Source organism: Sus scrofa, chromosome 6, assembly GCF_000003025.6.
Source record: "Sus scrofa isolate TJ Tabasco breed Duroc chromosome 6, Sscrofa11.1, whole genome shotgun sequence".
NCBI lineage: Eukaryota > Metazoa > Chordata > Mammalia > Artiodactyla > Suidae > Sus > Sus scrofa.
This window is the reverse complement of record NC_010448.4, coordinates 43,526,143-43,545,902: the sequence shown is the minus strand read 5'-3', so window position 1 is coordinate 43,545,902 and position 19,760 is coordinate 43,526,143. Positions and strand designations below refer to the sequence as shown.

The 19,760-nt window shown below is 58.7% G+C and overlaps 1 protein-coding gene across 5 annotated transcripts; it reads right to left on the bottom strand.

Moving 5' to 3' along the window:
• Positions 69-17,226, bottom strand: KCTD15 (potassium channel tetramerization domain containing 15). 5 transcript variants are annotated; one of them, XM_021094315.1, is made up of 7 exons: positions 17,063-17,226; positions 15,315-15,413; positions 13,526-13,618; positions 12,728-12,903; positions 6,958-7,102; positions 4,352-4,657; positions 69-3,176 (listed from the first exon to the last, which is right to left on the bottom strand). In XM_021094315.1, exons 3-7 carry the CDS (start codon positions 13,589-13,591, stop codon positions 3,018-3,020), a joined length of 852 nt encoding a protein of 283 aa, XP_020949974.1. In that variant the 5' UTR covers positions 13,592-13,618; positions 15,315-15,413; positions 17,063-17,226; the 3' UTR covers positions 69-3,017. The 5 variants fall into 5 exon arrangements, with proteins under 5 accessions (XP_020949974.1, XP_020949975.1, XP_020949976.1 ...); XM_021094316.1 differs by having other exon boundaries at positions 15,315-15,410; XM_021094317.1 differs by lacking the exon at positions 17,063-17,226 and adding an exon at positions 15,721-16,092.

Below are 19,760 nucleotides of genomic sequence, written 5' to 3'. Positions count from 1 at the left end.
GTAAGCAGAGCACCTTCTTGCGGTTCCTTTAGTGGATTAGAAACAAAGCGTTAGAGCTGGGTGTATCATTTATAAAATATCCTTTATTTATTCTATGGAACACAGTCAAGTGGTAGCTGTAGAAAAAAAAACCCAAAACTTTAAAAAAGATATTAGTGTTCTGATCTGGCTTTGAGCCTCAAGTGAGCAGGACAGTGGCTGCAGCCACCTGCTGTGACCTGCCAAGTTCTCTCCTGCACTGGCAAGAGGTCTGGTGGGGAAGAGCTATCTGTCCAATTGCGTATAATCAAGAATCATTTATGAAGGGCAGAAGCAACCTTTATACTGCTGGTATTTGTTCGAGACATTGCTTTCAATACAGTATATTCAGGAAGTATAAAAATGTTTGCACAGGGGAGTTCCCGCTGTGGTGCAGCAGGTTAGGGATCCAGCATTGCCACAGCTTGGATTTGATCCCTGGCCTGGGAACTTCCATTTGCTGTGGGTGTGGCCAAAAAAAGTCCCCCCCAAAACAAAACAAAACAGAAAAACCCTTCTTGTTTATGGAGACTGGCTTAGATTTTTAACATTACTTTGGGAACAGTGTTTTTCTACAAATTTAGAAATTCCCTAGTTTATGTAAAATCATACTTCCTGATTTAATTAGTAAAGAGATAAAGTGTCATTCAGTATGGTAGGGTTACTTTAAGAAAAAAACCAAAAACCTCTTTTGGTGCAGTGGTTTGATTAAAAGATAGTTGGCTTGAAAATGTTAGGGAATCTCCAACCGGCAACGATACCAGAAAAATCCATAACCGTATGCGGTATGGAGCTGTTTTCACAAGACTTCCTTTCTAATAAACTCAACACTTTCTCCTCCTCTCAGATGTGAACCTCAGATGCCGAAATGCCCATGTGCCAAGTGTAGGCGTGTCGCTGAGCAAAGAAGGCTGGCAAGTCTGTCCAGCACATTTACGGTTTGCTAGGACGGTGCCTGCTTTGTGGCCTCAGACAGCAGGTGGCTGTCCATGTCCCCCAGGCAGGTCGAGGCCGTTACTGGCATGTGAAAGGGTCCTCGTCCGTTAGAACATGAGGACTTTGAGGAAAAATACCAAAAGGCTCATTACATCTGGAGGTCGATGGGAGTACGTTCAAATCCCTTCCCTGGGAATGACACGCACTGAGGTCTGGTGCTGAGCTTGGGTGACCTGCGGTCCTCATGCCACTGGCTACATGTCCCCTGGCTGGCCTGAGCCATCGACTGCCACCTTCTCCTACTGCTCTGGGAGGCTCTAAAGAGGGCATCAACCTCAACCGCAAGCCAGAGACAGGGAAAAGTCACCAACACTTCAGACCGCATTCAAAAGCGCCCCCTGACACCTTCTGTCTGCCTTCCCCAGCTTGCATCTGGTTGGGGGCTGTGAATCAGAATTCAGAATCTGTGCTGCCCAGAGGGGACAGGCACAACAGGGAGGGAACACCCAAATGCAATAAATAACAGCGAGCTCAGGACCCCTGTCCCCGCCCCTCCCCCCATCACCCCTGCTGGTGCGTCCTCATTTGAGCCGGGGGTACCGAGGCGGGGACCCCAGCCCCAAAACCTCCCTGCACAGCACGCAACGTTGGAATCCGGCTGCCGCTTCGGCACAGGATGGAGCCTCAGTCTTTCGCTTTATAGCATCATTTATGGCATGAACTAGGAACATGATGTGTTTACACAAACACACAACAATTGTACATCGGCATCTTTACAATATTAAAGGAGTCATATACAAGTCTACAGGCATCGTACAAGGGGCGGTGCCGCTGGGATGTCCCGCCCACCCAGCGGTTCTCTGTGGGCTCCCCCTCTCCACCCTTGGGGAAGTGTGACAAGGCAGGGGCTAGCCATCTTTGGGCCTGTCGTCTGAGAGACAGCAGGTCTGTGAAGACCCCTGGGTGGGTTGGGGGGGCAGTCCTTGTTGGAATCCGGGGCCAAGGGCCCAATGTATGACTGTGTCCAGGTCTTACCCACAGGCTAGCGTTACAGTTTAATTAAAATTCAGTGTGCACGTGAGTGTGGGAAAATCAGAGCTGGGTTGGCTTCCTGAGCTGGGGACCCAGAGGATGCTGCTGACTGATGAGCCCCTTCACTGTGGGGCCCATGCCTGAGGTAAGGATGCGGTGTGGCCCCTGTGGCTGGTCCCGATGGGGAGAGCCTTCTCTGGGAATCCAGATGTGAGTACACAGATAGGAATCAAAGCCCCCGGGCATCAGCAGGTCAGGTGACTCCCAAGTATAGCCTGTGCCCCAGGGGTGCAACAAAGGTAGGGTCTCAAATGGGGTTCCAGAGCCATCCATCCCTCACACCTGTACCACCCTCTTCCCAGCAGCCCCACCCATGAAGGCCCAGTTTCAGCACCCCTGGCACTGCCATTCCTGCATCTGTCCCTAGAGCTGGGACCAGAAGTTTCCAAGCCCCACTCTGTGGGCACCTGGGCCCACGTGCCCCCCAGCTCTTCCGCCCCCCCTCCCCCCATGCAGACATGCTGCGCGGCTGATTGAGCTGAGCACCAGATAAAGAAGCATTGGTCCTTGGCGGCCTCTCTGACTTGTGCCCTTACGTTACTTCTGTCTTAAATACTGTAGAAAAATAAGCCATCTCGGACGCAAGGAGACCCACTGGAGTCTGCTGTGCGTGGAGAAGGATGGACAGCTCCCTGGAGCGGGCCGGGGAGGCCTCTGCTGACCCTGCCTCGGTGAGTGCAGAGCCTCGAGGATGCTGCACTGGGCTGGGGAGCCAGGAGGCCCAGACAGTGGGCGGCAGAGTCCCCACCTCGGCATCTTTGGGTCACATCCACAGTCCTTCAGTGGGCATGCCTCCAGCATCCCACATTCTGTTGCCATGACACCGAGAGCCCTGGGGCTCCCTGGGCAGGCTTTGGACCCTCCGGCCCCACCCTCAGTCTCATACCCACCACTAAGCAGGCAGAGGCAGAACTCCCCAGCCACTGTTTCCAGGTCCCTGGGGTGTCCTCAGGGGGGCACTGAGGGAGGGCCTAGTCCAGGGGTTCCTGCTTTATTCGGACAGCGGTGGGGGTGGGCTGCGGTCGCCGCTCCTCCCGGCAAAGCACATACTCGCTGAACTGGGAGGAGTCCACGCCACCCCCGCAGGATGCGGCCACGCTGAAACCCCTCTGGAACAGCCTCTCCAGGACCTGCCGGGGGAAGAAACAGGGGTCAGCAGTGCCCAGCTGCAAGAGTCTGCCTGGCTTGCCTGTGGGGCAGGTGGGCACTAGCCTGGACAAGCTACCGTTTCCTGTGAAGACCTGTCTGGCTCACTGACAGAGGTCCTTGCAGAACTGCCAGCTGGGCAGTCACAGAAGGGAGGGGGGCAGCCAGGCCTCAGAGCTTCTCGAGTGACCCGTTCTGGACGGGCGACCACCCTGCTGCTCTGAGGGGTCCACAGCCTTGATTTAAGGAGGCAGAAAGAGCCATGGGGCCCCTTCTTTCCTCTCTGGGTATCATCTGCCCCCCCTCCAGACACGTGGTCCTAGGCCTCCCTCCTTCACTGAGGCCCCAGCAGCAGAGACCCTGCCCCCAGCCTCTGGGCAGCCACCTGCTTCCCTGAGCTGCGAGTCCCAGATGGTTTGAGGCCTGGGGGCCCATCAGCTCCAGGGAGCTTGGGGCGGAGAGGAGTCCTCCTGGTGTTTGAGTCTCAGCAGGTCTCAGTGGCCACGTGGGTGTGTGCCTCTGGGAGGTGGGGCCTAGTCACCGTGTCTGACACCTGTGTTCTGCAACTAGCAAGTTCTGATGGACAGCCTCTGGAATTTGTGGGGCGGGTTTCCCCACAAAGTCCACTCTGCCCCAAGCCCGCTCTTGGGTCTGGAAGAGCTGGTGGAAAATAGGCCCCCCCAAATCCACCTGGGACTCCCCAACTCTTAGACCCATCTGGGGCAAGAAAACAGTCTGGGCAGCTGTTTGGGGGCCTGTGGTCAGCAACCATGAGGGAGGGGGCTCCAGGCCGCCTCCACTCTCAGCCTCCGACCTGCTGCTTCTCACTGCCTGGGTTTAATTTGAATCCAAAGTCAGACTAAGGGTGTCAAATGAAACACACTTTGCTGAAAATACTCTAGGCCATTTTTATAGAACATCCTTTTGGAAAAAAAAAAAAAAAAAAGGCACAGATCAATTTTTTTAAGTCCATCCCCCAGGCGCCATCATTTAATTATGAGCGGGACATAAATTATGCATCGACACATTGTTGCCTTTTCTGTGAGACGGCACGGAGGGCCTCGACATTTCAGGGCCCCGGCCTCCCTCCCTCTTCCCCCTGCAGCCGGGGGGCTTCGGGGGAGGTCGGGCTGAGGCGGCGCGGGGGGCCGGCCCTCACCTGCACTGAGTTGAGCCGGCAGTAGCCGTTGAGCGGGAAGCGGATGACGTGCGTGGGGTCCTGGTTCCAGCCGGCATTGACCGAGTTGCACATGACGTCGCCGGTCTCGGGGAAGACCTCCTCGATGAGCGCCTTCTCGCCGCTGAGCGCGATCCGCTCCCCCAGGTCCGGCGTGACGCGCACCACCAGGCAGTCGCAGGCCCGGCTGCGGCGCCGCTGCTCCTGCTCCTGCTGCCAGCGCTCCAGCTCGCGCACCATGGGCTGCAGCTGGTAGTACCGTGCCTCCTCGTACAGCAGGCTGAAGTCCTGCGGGGCACGCGCAGACGGGTGGGGGGTGTCGGGGGGGCTGCCCTTCCAACTCCGGGCGGCGCCCCCTCACGACGCCCCTGGGGACACAGCGGGGTCGGGGATTGTTGTTCCCACCGCAAGGACTGGAAAACGGCACGGGAGAGCTCGGGGGGGCGGGGGGGGGGGCGCCTGTCAGGCGCCTTGAGCCCTTCCATCCGGCTCCAAGTGCTGGGGGTGGCTTCCTCTCCCTGAGGCAGAGAGAAGCCTCTGGAAAGACCCGGAGGATAGATGAGAGGAGCCCGAGGCTGTGCTCATGCCTGGGGAACAGCTACCTACTCAGAGAGGCGAGGCCGGGCCGGGTACCGGGCAGCCCCGTCCTCTCCCACCCTGGAGGAGGTCACAGCCCCACTGGGAGGCCAAACAGACCTGCCTGGGTTGCACTGTCAGCAGCAGCATCTAGCAGACCTTCTCAGCCTCAGTTTCCTCATCTATAAAATGGATGCAAACACCCAGCTCAAACAGGAGGTGAGGCTTAAAGGACAAGATCTGCCCCAGACAGAGGGGTCGTCTGGGGGGGAACCTATGCTTCTCACCAGTGCCCCACTCTCAAGCTGAGGGGGGCTCACACCAACAGCCCCTCAGGCCCTGATACTGGCCCCCTGCCACCTTTAGACATGTGTCCACCCACACCTACTCCAGTCCTGATTAGCCAAGGACCCATGACCCATGCCATTCAGGTCAAGTTTGGCCGGTCAGCCTGAGGACGCCAAGAGGGAGGCAAGAAGCCCAACCCCCAAAGCAAGGGCCCACCTCATGGGCCCTAAGTTCCTTCTACCTGTGGACTGACTCCAGCCTTTGGAACCACTCCAAAGGAAGCCTCCCCAGGCCTGTCATCAGTCAAGAACCCATCCTGTCCCTACGCAGGGGTTCCTCAGGGCTCCATGCTGGGCCTCTGCTCTCATCCACTAGAGGTGTTAAATGATACCTGCAAACCAACATGCCCCAGATCTTTCCTCACAGGCTCAACCCGACGCTCCGCGGGCTCTACCACACAGGAGTAGGGTGCTACACCCCCCAGCCTGTTCTACCCTGGGCCTCCACACACCATCCCGCCCAGGACCCAAGCTGCAGGCCGGAGGCACCCTCAGAGCCCCCGACCCCCATCCTCCACACTTGTGGCTTTTGCATCTTTTTCCTAAGCATGAATCTACGCTACACTCTGCTCCACCTTCGCTGCCCCCTCCCTCCTGCTCTCCCCAGCTCCCACCCTCCCCGCATCCTTCTCCACACAGCAGATCTGACGGTGATTCTCCTACACACAGCCCTTCCACTGCATTCGGGGGGAAAATGACAAATGCAGAGCCAGCCACCAAGGTCCTGACATCAAACAGCAGCCTGCCTTCCCGCTCTTCCCCTCCCAGTTCAGACGGCCCCAGGCCGACAACCCCAGCTGGGATATCTATCAAGCTCCTTGCCAACCCCTCTCCCAGCCCCCAAGGCCTGTCTGCCCCCCACTTCCTCCATCACCACCCAGAGAAACATCCTTGCCTCCAAACCCACCCGGGCCTGGTGCCCCCGTGGTTCATTCTCACAACACTCTCTGCTCCTCTGAAGTGTTGGCCCCTGTGGGATTCAAATTTTTTTTTTCTTTCTTTTTTTTTTGGTTCAACATCTATCTTCCCACTAGACGGTAACCACTCTGGGAACAGGACCCACATCTTGCCTGGTGTTTGACTGCCTTTTTAGCTGGACCTTGGTTGTTGGCCCTCAGCAACTGAAGGATAAAACAGCCCCAGGGCCATTCTCCTGGGTGCGGGAAGGAAGGAAGGGAAGGACCTTTGCTGGTCAGAGCCGGGGTAGCCCAGCTGGGATGCCTGTGCCGTGAGGGGCCCGTGCCGAGGCAGGCCTCTTGGGAGCACAGTCAGCTGCCAGGCAGGCTCTCCCGGAGACCGGGGGGGGGGGTCACCTTTCATTTAGGTGTTTGGTTTGGATCAGGGTTGTCCCTCTGCAAAGTGCCAACAAGGAAACAGATGTGGGGAACCTCCAACTCCCATCACTCCCATACACCCCAGTCCTTCAACACGGCAAACGTGAAACGGGGGTAAGCTGCCACTGCTTAAGTGTTGTTACACCCTGATAAATAAGCTCCAAATGTGAGAACACAAAATTAGTTTAGAAAAACTGATTTAGCCCTTGGCTTCATCGTTTAAGTTTTTACGGTTGCCATGACAACCGTGGGCCCATTTATTAAGTCACAGCGTCCCCTGTGTAATGCCACCGCACAAGCAGCACCGGGGAGCCGCCGGCCGCCGACGTACCTTGAAGTCATCTGGGAGCAGCAGTTTCGACGTGCGCAGGAAGCTCAGGATGTAGCGGAAAATCTCTCCATCCCGGTCGATGAAATAATGTTGCTTCAGACTGTCCAGGACGATGGGCTCAGTGCCATTGAAGAGGCGGCTTATTCTGCGAGAGAGAGAAAGAGAGAGATGGAGAGCCAGTGTGGGACCGAAGGGCCAGTCCTCCCGCCCTGACCCCACTTCCTGGGGCCTGCCCTGCTGGAGACGGGAGGGGCCTCACATGGGTGACTCTGGGATGGTGCCAGGCCCGAAGAGGGTGTCTGCAGCCAGACCAGAGTCAGGCCGGACACCAGAGCAGCCACAGGCGCATGCACAGACCCCACCTGCCCTCACCAGCCACAGCCAGAGACACACCCAGCAGTACACACCCGCCCACGGACACAGATACAGGCCTGAAGACTCCAGGGAGACAGACACAGCTGCCTCGTCCCACACACACACACACACACACAAACCCTTGCCAGACAGACCTGCCTGGAAAACTCCCACCCACCATCGGACACCCCAGCCCCTGGCCGCACGCCCGGCGGACACGTGCAGACCAGCCATGACACCCTTGGGTCACACACATCCACTATACCCAACCCACGTGAGCAAGCATCAGACACGACACACACTGGGCAACAGGCACAGGGGCACGTGGTCCCCTCCCTCACGATACACAAATCCCAGGCAGACCCAGACACATCCAGGGGAAGGACGTACCAGGCAACCTGAATCCACACCTGAGAAACTCAAACCACACACACAGCCGTGCACTCCGGGAACGCGAGGGGAGAGCAAAGGCAGGCAGAGAGGACAGCGTGTACACTGCAGCCATAGTGTGTCTATGCGTGTGTGTACACACATACCAGTATGGATGCATGCAGAACAGATGTGCACACGTGGGAAGGGACGGAGAGGGGAGGCAGGTCCCAGCACCCCGCCCTCTGAAGGACTATGGTTCTGATGAAACACAGGACCTGCAGGAAGCTCCTGGGGAGCCCTGAGGCCCATCTCGTCCCACTCCAGGGAGGAGGAGCTGGGCTTCGGAACCAGAGCTGCGCCCCCCCCCCCCCCCCCGCCCTCCACTGCCCAGGGCAACAGGCTCTGCTTTGACTAACTTCCCCTGCAGACCCCAAGGCCCCCATCGGGAGCGTTAGGATCCCCCAACAAGGGACGATAATAGCCGAGAGCTCAACTCCAGAACAGAAGGGCAGTGGACACGGTCTCCCCAGGGACAGATATCCTGGGACAGGCAGGCAGGGCCACCCATGTGTCCCCAGCTGGACTCTGCAACAGCCTGGGAGAAGGGTGGCCTTCCAGCTCAGCCTGCACAAGCTGAGGCTTAGCCCCTTCCTCTCTACCTGCGCCTGGAAGGACCCCCCAGGAATGCTCCCCTCCCCCTCAGCGGCCCAGTCCTCTGTCCACTCTTCAGGCCCTGCCCTGCCCCCACCAACGTGTGCCAGGGGCACCAAGCTGGGCAGAAGCTGAGGGGTTACAGCACTCTCTGGGGGCGGCACCGACACTGTCCACTCTGCTGGCCTTGCACACTTCAGGCATCGGCCGTGAGCATCTGCCCAGGGGTGGAGCACACCTGTTCTGTGTAACGGGCAAGACTGCCTCGTGGATGAGTGTGGGTAGGTCAGAGCCCGCAGGAGGTGTGCAGAGGCCTAAGCCTGTGGAACCAGTGCCACGGTTGCCCAGACACAGCTCAATTCGGAGCGCCAAAGGTCATGGAGCCCTATCAACACCCCCCCAGGCCTGATGACAAAGATCCTGGGGGACACCACCCTGCTGGAGAGCTCTGTGGGCTCCACGGCTCCCCAGGACCCAACCTTAGGAGAGCTTGTGCATTCACAGAATAAGGGCCACTCAGCATCCCTGGAGACAGACGGGACGGAGCAAGGCTGCTAGGTGCCATGGGCAGTGACCAGCAGACAGCTGAGGGTCCCCCTGCCCCCGCCGCACCTGCAGGAAGAAGTAAGCGCCACATCTATGGGTAAGCCAGCAAGTCTGAGGCCTTGGCCTCCCTGCAGAATTTTCTCACCCTTCCCGGTTAAGCGCAAGCCATGTTCTAGGCCTGGCTGTGCGGCAAACCCCTCTGACATCAGGCTGTGAAGCTCCATATCATCCTGTCGCTTTAGCGGACTCCTAATCCTCCGCATTCCAGGACTGCCTGGCTTCTATGTTGGCTAATTGGTCCAAGGCTGGATGGCTCTCACTTGGCTTTATTTCAGGATTGGCAGGCTCTGGGTCCTTCCATGGTTCAGGGTCTCTTCACAGACTAAGGCCTTTCACACCCTCAGGGTCTGAAGCCATCAAGGATGTGCGCAGCCTGAGGGAAGGTTACGACAATCACTTCCAAGGGACCTCCAGGGGACAAGTGTGTGGTCTTGAGAGTCAGTCCCCACTGCAGGCTACCCTCCGAGGGAGGCTGAGGTTTGGGTACCAACTTCGCAAGTCTTCCGTGGAATAAGCTGGCCAGTTCTGACCTGGGTCGCCATTTTCTTCTTTTCTAAAGCTTTGGCTCTAGAGTTCCTATTGTGGCTCAGTGGAAACAAACCCGACTGGGATCCATGAGGATATGTGTTCGATCCCTGGCCCCAAGGATCTGGTGTTGCTATGCACAGACACGGCTTGGATTTGAGTTGCTGTGGCTTGTGGGGCTGTGGTGTAGGCTGGCAGGTGCAGCTCTGATTCGACCCCCAGCCTGGGAACTTCCATATGCCACAATTATGGCCCTTTAAAAAAAAAAAAAAAAAAAAGCAAATAAATAAATAAAGCTTTGGCTCTAATTTCCTGGATGTTTCAGTAGAAGGTTTTATTAGGTCTGAAACGCCTGGACATCTTTTTTTCTTTTTTTTTTTTCTTGTTTTTAAGGCATGTGTGGGATTGAATCGGAGCTTGGGCCACAGTCACAGCCACACGGGATCCAAGCTGCCTCTGCGATCTACACCACAGCCCATGGCAATGCCGGATCCTTAAACCACTGGGCAAGGCCAGGGATTGAACCTTTGAGTCCTCATGAGTACTAGTCGGATTCATTTCCATTGTGCCACGGTGGGAACTCCCTGAAGCTCCTGGACACCTTAATTTGTTGCTTCCTACAGCCAGGATGGACGCCAGCTAGGACGTCCAGCAAGCGGGGTGGCAGACCCAGGGAGCCCACTCCCCGCCCGCGGCAGCTGGGCTAGGCTGTTCTGGGGGAGGCCCGATGGCTAGTCCTTGGCTGGCTGTCGGAGCTCCCTGCTTTGGAGCCACCCTGACCAGCCAGGATGCTGGTCAGAACCAGAAGCCCAGGAGTAGCTCAGTGGGCACAGGGACGGGGGGCGGGAGGAGGCACAAGCCTGCTAGTCTGACAGCACTGTCCAGGGCGGGACTTCGCTGACTTCCAGAAACGGCCCCGAGGGACCTTAACCCAATGTCTCCATCTCCAGGTGACTCACACATCGGGCAACACCAGGTGAGGGATTAAATCTCTGTTTTCAGATTTAGTGAAAGTCTTTTTTTTTCTTTTTTTTTTTTTTTGGTCTTTTTAGGGCCACACCGGTGGCATATGGAAGTTCCCAGCTAGGGGTCCAATCGGAGCTGCAGCTGCCGGCCTGCACCACAGCCCCAGCAATGCGGGATCTCTGACGCCAGATCCCCGACCCACTGAGCGAGGCCAGGGATCAAGCCTGAGTCCTCATGGATACTAGTCGGGTTCATTACTGCTGAGCCACAAGAACTCCGAAAACCAGTTTTTAGATGTTAATAATTCACTCAAAGAAGGACAAGAGAGATCTGAGGGGCCCTCGCTGGCACAGCTGCCCAACCCACTGCTCAGGCCTGGCCTCACCCCATGTCCTGACTGTCCTCCAGGTCACACCACCCCCCTCCTCCCCGGCTGCTGGGCCAAAGCCTCCAAGCCTGGGGAGCAGCTCTGCCGGAGCTGGAGCCGGAAGCCATCCAGGCAGAACAAGAGATTCATCCTGAGGCCCAGCCCCGGGAAAGAATGCAAACTGCCACCCCCTCTGGGCACATCCTGCAGGCGGAGGGTCTCACGCTAGGTCACGGGGCCACAGGGGCCTCAGGTCCCCCACCCCACGGCGGAGCAGGCAATGGGCTGGGATGGGCTGCGCTGTGGGTCTGGGAGGGGTGGACCAGCCCCTGCCGGCCCCGCTCCAGGCAGCAGCCTGGAGACAGAAGGAGGCCGTTCCCCGGAGGCCTGGGCCCTGATGACTCCAGAAAGGCAAACGTCTGTCTGATTGCAGGAAACACCCTTCAGAGAGGCTCTGGACAAGGGTTTTATGAATTTCACTCGCAAACGTCGTCAACCGATTAAGGGATGATCTATATCAAACAATGCGGGAATGCCGCAGAAGGCGAAATTGAAATGAAATAAGCAGAATCCATCTCCATCCTAGACAGGGATCTGCCAGCGAGCACCCAGGCCACATGGCTGACGTGGCCTCCAGGTTGCTGCCCACTCCCCCCGAGCCCCCTCCCCACCCCCAGGCCACCAGGTCACAAGTGCCCCAGGCCTGGCTTATGTTAGGCGGAGAGACAGAAGCACCAACTGCCACCTGTACCCCCCTCCCCAAACTGTGAAGCAGACACTGCATCGGCTCCAGTGGCCTCTTCTCCAGGGAGCACTCCTGCCTCCCCAGAGGGCGCCACCCTGGCCTCTGACAGCTCCCAAAGCAGCCACCTCCACAAACGAGGAATCCTCTGTGCTCTAAGCAACCACACTGGCGATGAGGCAGCCTGATCAGAAGCTTCCCAGAAATGATCCCGCGGTGTCTGGGGGATTAATTAATTCCTATTTTTATTTTAAATGTCTAAAACAGGGGTGATGCCCTGCAGCCTTTGCCCTCCCACTGCCAGCCCTCGGCGGTGGTTGCCTCACTGTACCAGGACGAAGCAGTCACAGGCTCTGCAGGCAGCACACCGCCTCCCCTTTAGAAGATGCCCCTGAGACCGTCTCCCCCACCACTTCCAGGCAGCCCCACTGCTACCCAAGGGGAGATCAGCTGGGCCCCTAGGAGGGAAACGCCCCAGACGCAGAAGCAGGAGAGTCAGCAGTGTGGGCCACCTCCTGTGGGGGAGCCCAGGAGTTAGAAGCACCAGGGTGCTTGGCAAAGCGCCCTATACGGAGGGTCCTGGTCAGAGACACTTTGCCTGCTGAGGGGCAGGAGGGGCACAGGGATATAGCTGTGGCCGCCCCCGAGCATCCTGGAAGCCCCAGGCAGTCACTGCAACCCCCGCCCCCAACTCCAACGGAGCCTGCTGCTAGCCCTCAGGGTCCAGCAGAGGCCACCCACATAGACGATGGCAAACTGCAGCTCTCCCGTCCTTCCCTTTACGCACCTTCCCAAGGGTTTAGACTGGGAAATAGAATTAACTGTTTCTCCCCAAGAAGAACACAGCAGCTTTGTTCACCTATGGTCCCCTGCAAAGGCCAAGCCTGAGTCCCACTCAAGAGGAGCCTGAAGGTCCCTGAGATGCCCCAGCCAGAGGCGGGCCAGGGTGCAGGTGGCTCTGCAAAGTGACCTCTACCAGCAGGTCAGGAGCTCCACCTAGCACTACCAATGCCACCAGCTCAGGGTTACCAGTCTCCTTCGACAGCAGATTCGCCCTCCGAATCCTTAGTTCTCCAGATCTGGGAGCAGGGGTGCCCTGGAGAGTCCTGCCTGTTGGCTGGGAGCAGGCTGTAGGTGCAGCCTGTCACCACCACATACCCCGGTGCTCCGACAGGCTCGGCTCTTACCTGGAGTCAGGGTACTTGGTGAGCGTGGCCAGGCTGCTGGTGTACATGTGGCCCCCCACGTCGATATGCACAGGCGCATTGGACTTAGTGAGCTGGGCGGGCAGTGGGATCCCCTGGGCGGCCAGGGGAGATACAGGCGACCGGGTGAGAGACAACCGGGACATGCTTCCTCCCTCCTGGAGACGGAAACGAGGCAAAAACAAAAGGTTCCTCCGCGACCGAGCTGTGTACTCCCTTTATTGCCAATGTGATCACAGATCTAATCAGATCACTTCTGCCTGTGCCTGATCACATATTCAGCTGACAAATTATGGCCACCACTGTAATTAAGTGTATTTGCATCATTTTCTTCAAAGTACCAGAGGGGAAAAAAGAAAGATGCTTATTAGCAATAAGAAATCAAGAAAAAAAAATTTTCAAGGTGTCAGCCTCCAGGGGCATAAAACAAACTGCAAAATTCTAATTAAAGGTCGCGGGCTTATGTGTTAGATGTGAAATATCCCCTGACAAACGAATCACCAATTTGTGAATTGGGATTCAGGGGTTTTTGCAAGTTTGTCTCAGTAACGAGACACCTCTAAATTAGTGACTTCCTCAGCACCTAAGGCGTTGAGTTTCATACATGTAGTAAATTTCACATCAAATTAAGAGCAGTTTTGTTTCAAAAAATACATAATCCTACAGTCAACAGCCATCTCTTGAATGCCAGGGCTGTGGCTGCGAGGAAGGGCAGCCAATGTGCAGGTGCCTGGGAAGAAGGCAAAGTGGGGGTCCCCAGCCCACCCCGCTGGCTCTCACCGCGGTGCCGGTGCTGCCGTGGGCGTGATGCGAGGACCCGCTCGGCCGCTCCTTGCGGTGAGGCATCTAGGCTTCCATCGCTGCCCAGAGTATCTGCGAGAAGCACCAGACAAAACCAGACAGGACTTACTCCTCAGTAGCTGCGGGTGCCGTGTGTCTCCCCAAGTCAAGATGCTTATAATGGTCCTTGTGGCACATGCTTCCCGGGACCCCATGTCCTACCACACAGCCCGATCTGGATCGCATTCCCCCTGCCCCCAGCCCATAATAACGCCACTAACCTGTCCCCATGCCCCAGAGCAAGCCTCTAGGCCAGAGGAAATCTCAGTCTCTCTCTCTCTCTCTCTCTCTCTCTCTCTCTCTCACACACACACACACACACACACACACACACACACACACACACACACGTGTTTTCAGGGCAGCTCCATGTCTGCTAATTCAGCTAATGACAGTACTGAAACATATGCTCACCATTATTGCCCCAAAATGTTTCAGAACAAATCTGATTTTCCTGGTATTTTGGTTTCGAGCCACATTACCAAGCGTGTCTCCTCTTGCTTCAGCAGAGAACCCTGGGGACCACCGCTCAGAAAGGATCCCCCACCCTCCACGGGCTGGGGGGCCCCAGGACCTCTTTGAACGGGGTCTCCGCTGTGTTAGGATGTAGCTCGCCACGGGCTGGACACAGAGGGGCCTCTTCCAGCAGAAGCCAGGGAAGGGCGAAAGTCACTTAGGAAGCCACCGCTCCCCTGTGGCTCCTTAGAGAGGAAAACTCTTTGTTTGCCCAGCCTGCACCTCTGCAGTTTGTCCCCAGACCCCCAGAATGGTCTTGTCTGTGCCTAATTTATTCTAGATCCCTTCCGGATCACAGCCCCCAAGGCATTAGAGAGGAGACAGCAGCTCGGTTAATGAACCCTCTCTCCTGCCCCCTCCCCACAGTCACTCAGCTACTCTCCTCTGTGCCAAAACCACCTGAAATAAAATTGTCCCACGGTCTCTAGAAGCTGCCAGAAGACACTTTGCAGGCCCTATGCAAGAGGGCTGGATGACAGCAGATTTAAGCAGCCCCTTCCCCTGCCTTGGGGCATCTCATGGGCAGGGGGAGCTTTGCATAGTGAATATGGTGTTTCCCCCCCCCCCCCCCCCCCCGCCCCTTACTGGCCTCCACACACCTAAACCTGAACTTCTCAGAGGTTTCACCCCAGCCTCCCTCAAGGACTGCCTCTGTGCCTTGATATTCAACATTCAGTTTTAAGACATGGACCAAAGTCCAATGAGAATCAAATCCTGCAAATTCAAGTCAGGTCACTCTCCTAGGATTCGTTCTGCCCTTGGTGTCCTGGCAAGTTCTCTGACAGGAAACTGGGGTGGGAGTTGCTCTTAGCAGGCAGTGATGTTTCATTTATAGCTCCCAGGGTCTGCAGCTTTTGGCATTCCTGAGCTCCCCCTGAAAGCTTTCAAAAGAAAACCAGGTCACTTATCTCAAGGAAGTTCTGAGAAACCAAAACATATCTCAGGAATGGGTTCTCCTGCCCTGGGAGGCTCTGCTGGGGGAGGAGTCAGAAGGAAAGCCACACTGAGGATAAACTGTGCTGGAAGGAATTCGGATGGAAATTCTATCAGAGCGGACTGCCCAGTGTTCTCCCTCCTACTACCAGGACACTGCTCAGAAGTGACATTTAACACCTAGTACCCATCGCAAAAGCTGCTCCAGCCTGTTCTCACCCAGCCTCTTTCCCATCGCAAGCACAACCTGATGTTCGTGGCAAACCAGAAACTCACTCACCATTGGAAGCCCCAGGCTGTACGCCTTGACTCGAACCTCCACTGCTCCCTCCGACAAACGCATCTGTGCTGGACCACGACCCTTTCCCCGAGACCACTGCTGAGGTCAGAAGCATAAAGTGGGTACACGAAGAGACACAAGTTCATTCCTCCAGCACCAGCATCAAACCCCACGACCCAGCCCCAGCGCGCCACGGCCCTCCCGAGGATCAGCCAAACCGCCTGTTGCAGGAGCTTCGGCGGTAGAGTGCTCCACGGCCCCGCAGGTTTCCAAACTAGCTGGGTATTGACCCGCTTCTCCAAGCTGCAGCGGGAGCCCCGGGTCCCGCGCCCGCCCCACCGCCGCCGCCGAGCCCCGCCCGCCCGAGCAGAGGGAAGCGAGCAGAATGCCACGCTCATTTACACACAAAATGATTTTGTGTCCCATTGTGCTCGCAGTTGTTCAGCTCTCTGGGGGTGATTAAACTGGCTGAGCTGCGGCAGCTTGAGACGATTTCACTAAATCGCTTCTTCGTGAAGTCGCTTCTTTGCTAAGCTGTTATTTTAACCATAAAAGGTAAACAGAAGGCGCCTCGAGAGCTCCCTTCGGCTCTGCGCCCAGGGCGCCAGCCCGGGGCTAGAGGGCCAGGGGCCTGCAGAATTGCCCAGGAGGTGGGCTAGAAGGGAGGCAGGCGGGCCACCTGGCGCGCGCCAGCCCCTCCACGGAGCCCGCCGGCCGCTGTGAACTTCGGGGCGGCCGGAGCCGGCTGGGCCCAGGCCCGCGGCGCCGCGGGGCGGGGGTGGCCGCGGAACCCAGAGCGCCTGGCAGGACCGGGAGGGGTGTGCGGCAGGGGCGGGGCGGAAGACAAAGTTAAATCAAGAGGCAGACACTTAAGAGACCACAGATGGGAAGCTCGCCTAATTAAGGACGTAAAAGCGCTTTTGTTCTCAAAGTTTATTGTTGCCGGGATTAAAAAAAATTAATTGAAACTAATGCTGTTATTCACTCGTGCAGTTAAATTCCTTCATGCACATTTGAGACACCGAGTGAAAACTTGAAGCTTATCTTTCTGCAGCCGGGGGTGGGGGGCGCGGAGGACGGAAACGCGCTCCAGCTAAGGGGGAGGGGGGGCTGTTTGAGAGTGTGTGCCGGTGCGCGCGTCCAGGTCTGGGGGTACCGGCGGGGTGCAGGGCTCCGGCGGCGACGACCGCGTCTCCGCGCGGCCCGCCTGGGGTTCCAGACCCGCGCTTGGGATGACCCACCGGCGCGCCAGCCCCTTCCGCTCCGTTTGGGACTCGCGGGTGGGCGTCTGAGGACGCACATCTGTCCCGTTGGAGACTTTTTCTCTCCCTGATTTGGACACCAAGCCCGGCCCAATCAGCCCGAAGCCCCAGCTGCGTGAGCCCGGTTCTGACCCCGGAAACTCGCTGGCTCTGCAGGGCGCTCGGCCCTGCACTGAGGCCCAAGTGCCCGGACCTGAACGCCACCCTCCCCCCCACCCCGCCCCGCGCGGCAGGAAGCTCGGTGCCCGCCCGCGTGGGGAGGGTCCACCCGGGGCCAGGGCCGGCCCACGTGGGCAATCCCCCCTTCCCGCGCCAGGCCTTTGTGCTGGGTGCCCCCGCGCCGCCAGTCCCCGCCGCCTTGCACCGGGACAAAGCAGCCGCCCCCGCCCAGGTCCGAATCCCGGCCGGGCGACTTTCTGGGTATCACAGCCACTTTAGGGACAGGGGTGCGCGTCGCTGAGCGGTGGCCGCCCGCGCGGGGCTTACCTCGGAGCCGGAGCGGCGGATCCGGCTCGGGCGCAGCCCCCGCCCCCCGCAGCCGCCGGTCTCGGGCGCCGGGCACAGCCTCGCCGCCTATGCTCGCCGCGCGGGTCGCTCCGGTCTCGTCCTGGAGTTACTTTCTCTCTCGCCCCCAACCCTCCCCCACCCACCCCTCCCGCCCCGGCCCCCGCTTCGCGCGGCCCCTCGCGGCGCGGCGCGCCGGGGCCTCCCCTCCCCGCCCTCCCCTCGCCTCCTCCCCTCCTCGCGGCCGCCGCCGCCGCCTCCTCTTCGCGCCGCTCTCCGGCTGCCCTCCCGCCGCTCCCACCTCCTCTCCTCCCTCCTCTCTCTCCAGCGGCCTTCCCCGGTTGCTGGCGAGAAAACCAGCCCCCCACCTCAGCCCTCAGCCCGCGCCCCGTCGCGGCCGAGCCCGGACGCCAAGGGCAGCGATCCGGCTCCAAATTACCCAGCGCGGCGAGGCGAGCGGGAGCGCGCGGCGACTCCTGGCTCGGGGCTTGGCTGCGCCGCGGGGCAGAGGATTAGAGTCGCAATTAGCTCCGCGCGCCCGCGCCTACCGCGCTCGGCGACAAAAATGCGCCGTTTCCCTTCCTTTAGCCGGGCGAGCACCACCCGCCTCCCCCGAAGCCTGCGCCTTCCCGCCGTGGCCTCCGCCAGGACCCTCCCGGGAGCGGTGCGCCCAGGCCCCGCGCCCTCCGCCGCCCAGCCCCCGCCCCCCGCCGGCCAGCCACGCGGCGCCCGGGCCTCCTCCGGGCTCGGGAGGGGGCGGGGGAGAAGCTGATTTTAATCATTGTCATTTCATCTGATGTAATATTTCCCCGGGCGCTTTCAGCTGGGCATAAATTTTCGGCTCCCAAATAAGTAACACAGGGCACGTTTCTCACATTTCTTGACTCCTCGGTTACAAAGAGGAGAGCAGCCGCCGCCGCGGCGCCCGGGGCCAGGGGCGGGACTTGGGAAGAAACTGGGCTGCGAGTCGGCCGGGGCTGGAGCGGAGCCGGGGGCCAGAGCCGCCCCTCCCCCTCCCCGGCCTTCCTCCCCGGGTCTCTGCCCCGACCGCCCCTCTACCGGGGAGCAGCGCCGCCCGTGACGTCTGCGGACACGCGGTCGGCTACCGCGGGGGAGGGGGGCGCCCGGCCGGCCCCCCGCGGCCAGACGCGCCATTTCCTTGACTCGCGCGGCGCGATGGAGACGTCTAACGCCAAGACTCCTCGCGGCGCCGAGGCCTGCGCCCAGGGCGTCCCCCCTGGTCCCCGAGGCGGCTGCCGCTTCCTCCTCCTGTCCTACCTCCTCCTCCCCTTCCTCTTTCTCTCGCTCCCCGCCCGTCCCCCACCTCCGCCTGCTCCTGGACCACTTCCCGGCTCCTAGGAAACGGAGCACGGAGCCTCCAGTGCCGCGCGCCCGGCCTGCACTGCGCCCCCGTCCGGCTTCGGGGACGCCCTGGCTCGAGCCAGGCTCGAGCTGGAGGACGGGTGCGCTCCAGCCCAGAGCCGCGCCGGGGCCCCCACCCCGAACTCCAGCCGGACCTGGGCGCCCTCTAGCGGCCCCACTCTCAGGGGCCGCCAGGGGCCGGCCCGGAGCGGGGGCACGAGCGGGGGTGGGCGGGGGCACGAGCGGGGGTGGGCGGGGGCACCGGCGGGAGGAGAAAGAGCTGTGGGCCTTCTTCTCCTTGGCCAGGGGACCTCGCGCGTGGAAAGAGCTCCCAGACCGCGCTTCTGGAACTTCTCCACGCGGGAATAAGCAGAAACTTTCCTCCTAAGGGAAGGTTTCATTTATTTATTTATTTTAGACCTTGAACTACAGGAGAAGGGGGAAATTTTCTCATTAAAGTTACATCCCTGCAGTTAGTTCAATTACTTGATATATGCAGAAGATGTTGTAAATTTATAGATTTAAATAGCTTACAAAGATGCCGCAGGCCCCATCAGTTAATTTCCTTAATTTATGGATTTTTGGCTGCTCCTAGAACAGAAAGGGGCCCTGGAAGTAGGTCAAGGAGCTGTACAGCGGTTCTAGCACAGCCCATGGGCTGCCCACTCTGCTCCCCACGCCCTGGCACCCCCCGGGCTTCTGGCTCCCAGCTCAGGCCTGACAGCACTACTCTCTGCTCTCTATATTTTGGCCAAGCCAGGCCTGGGAGGTCTGCTTTCGTCCGTGGTGACTCCGTCTCCCCAGGGCTGCACTGCCATGCCAAGAAGAGCAAAGCCTCCATCTCCACCCGCCCCTCCCAGCACTGAGGGAATGGAGCCAGAAGCAAGGGTCCCAACTACTCTGACCTCCTGTGTCCCCCCTAAAATGGTAGCTGGGATCCCAAGTGGAGAAGGCCATGTCTGGATGCCTCAGGCTTCTTCGGGGTAAGAACCTTCCCCCTTCTCAAGCCTTTGAGCGCTGGGGGGAAGCGGTGAGCATGAGGAAGAATGCTCCAGGCTCCTGTCTGAGGAGCCCAGACCCACTGAGAACCCCAACCCTCATGGCCTCATCGCCTCTCACCCCTCTCATCCCACCGGGTAGGTGCCTGATAGAGCTTCTTTGCTTCGTGTTCAATATGGACGAATATATACATATAAATTAATACTTAGAAGATGGGTATAAACTAAACTGTTTTAGGAGGCCACATGGCGATGTGATTAGTATTGGTATTCATGATTTAACATTTCTTTTCCCACTAGATGAAGTTTCTAAGATTTGC

Coding starts and splice junctions, on each gene's coding strand:
- KCTD15 (XM_021094315.1), bottom strand. CDS start 13,591: ATGCCTCACCGCAAGGAGCGGCCGAGCGGGTCCTCGCATCACGCCCAC. Junction 12,904..13,525: donor ACGGCAGCACCGGCACCGCG/GTGAGAGCCAGC, acceptor TTCCGTCTCCAG/GAGGGAGGAAGCATGTCCCG. Junction 7,103..12,727: donor ACCAAGTACCCTGACTCCAG/GTAAGAGCCGAG, acceptor TCTCTCTCGCAG/AATAAGCCGCCTCTTCAATG.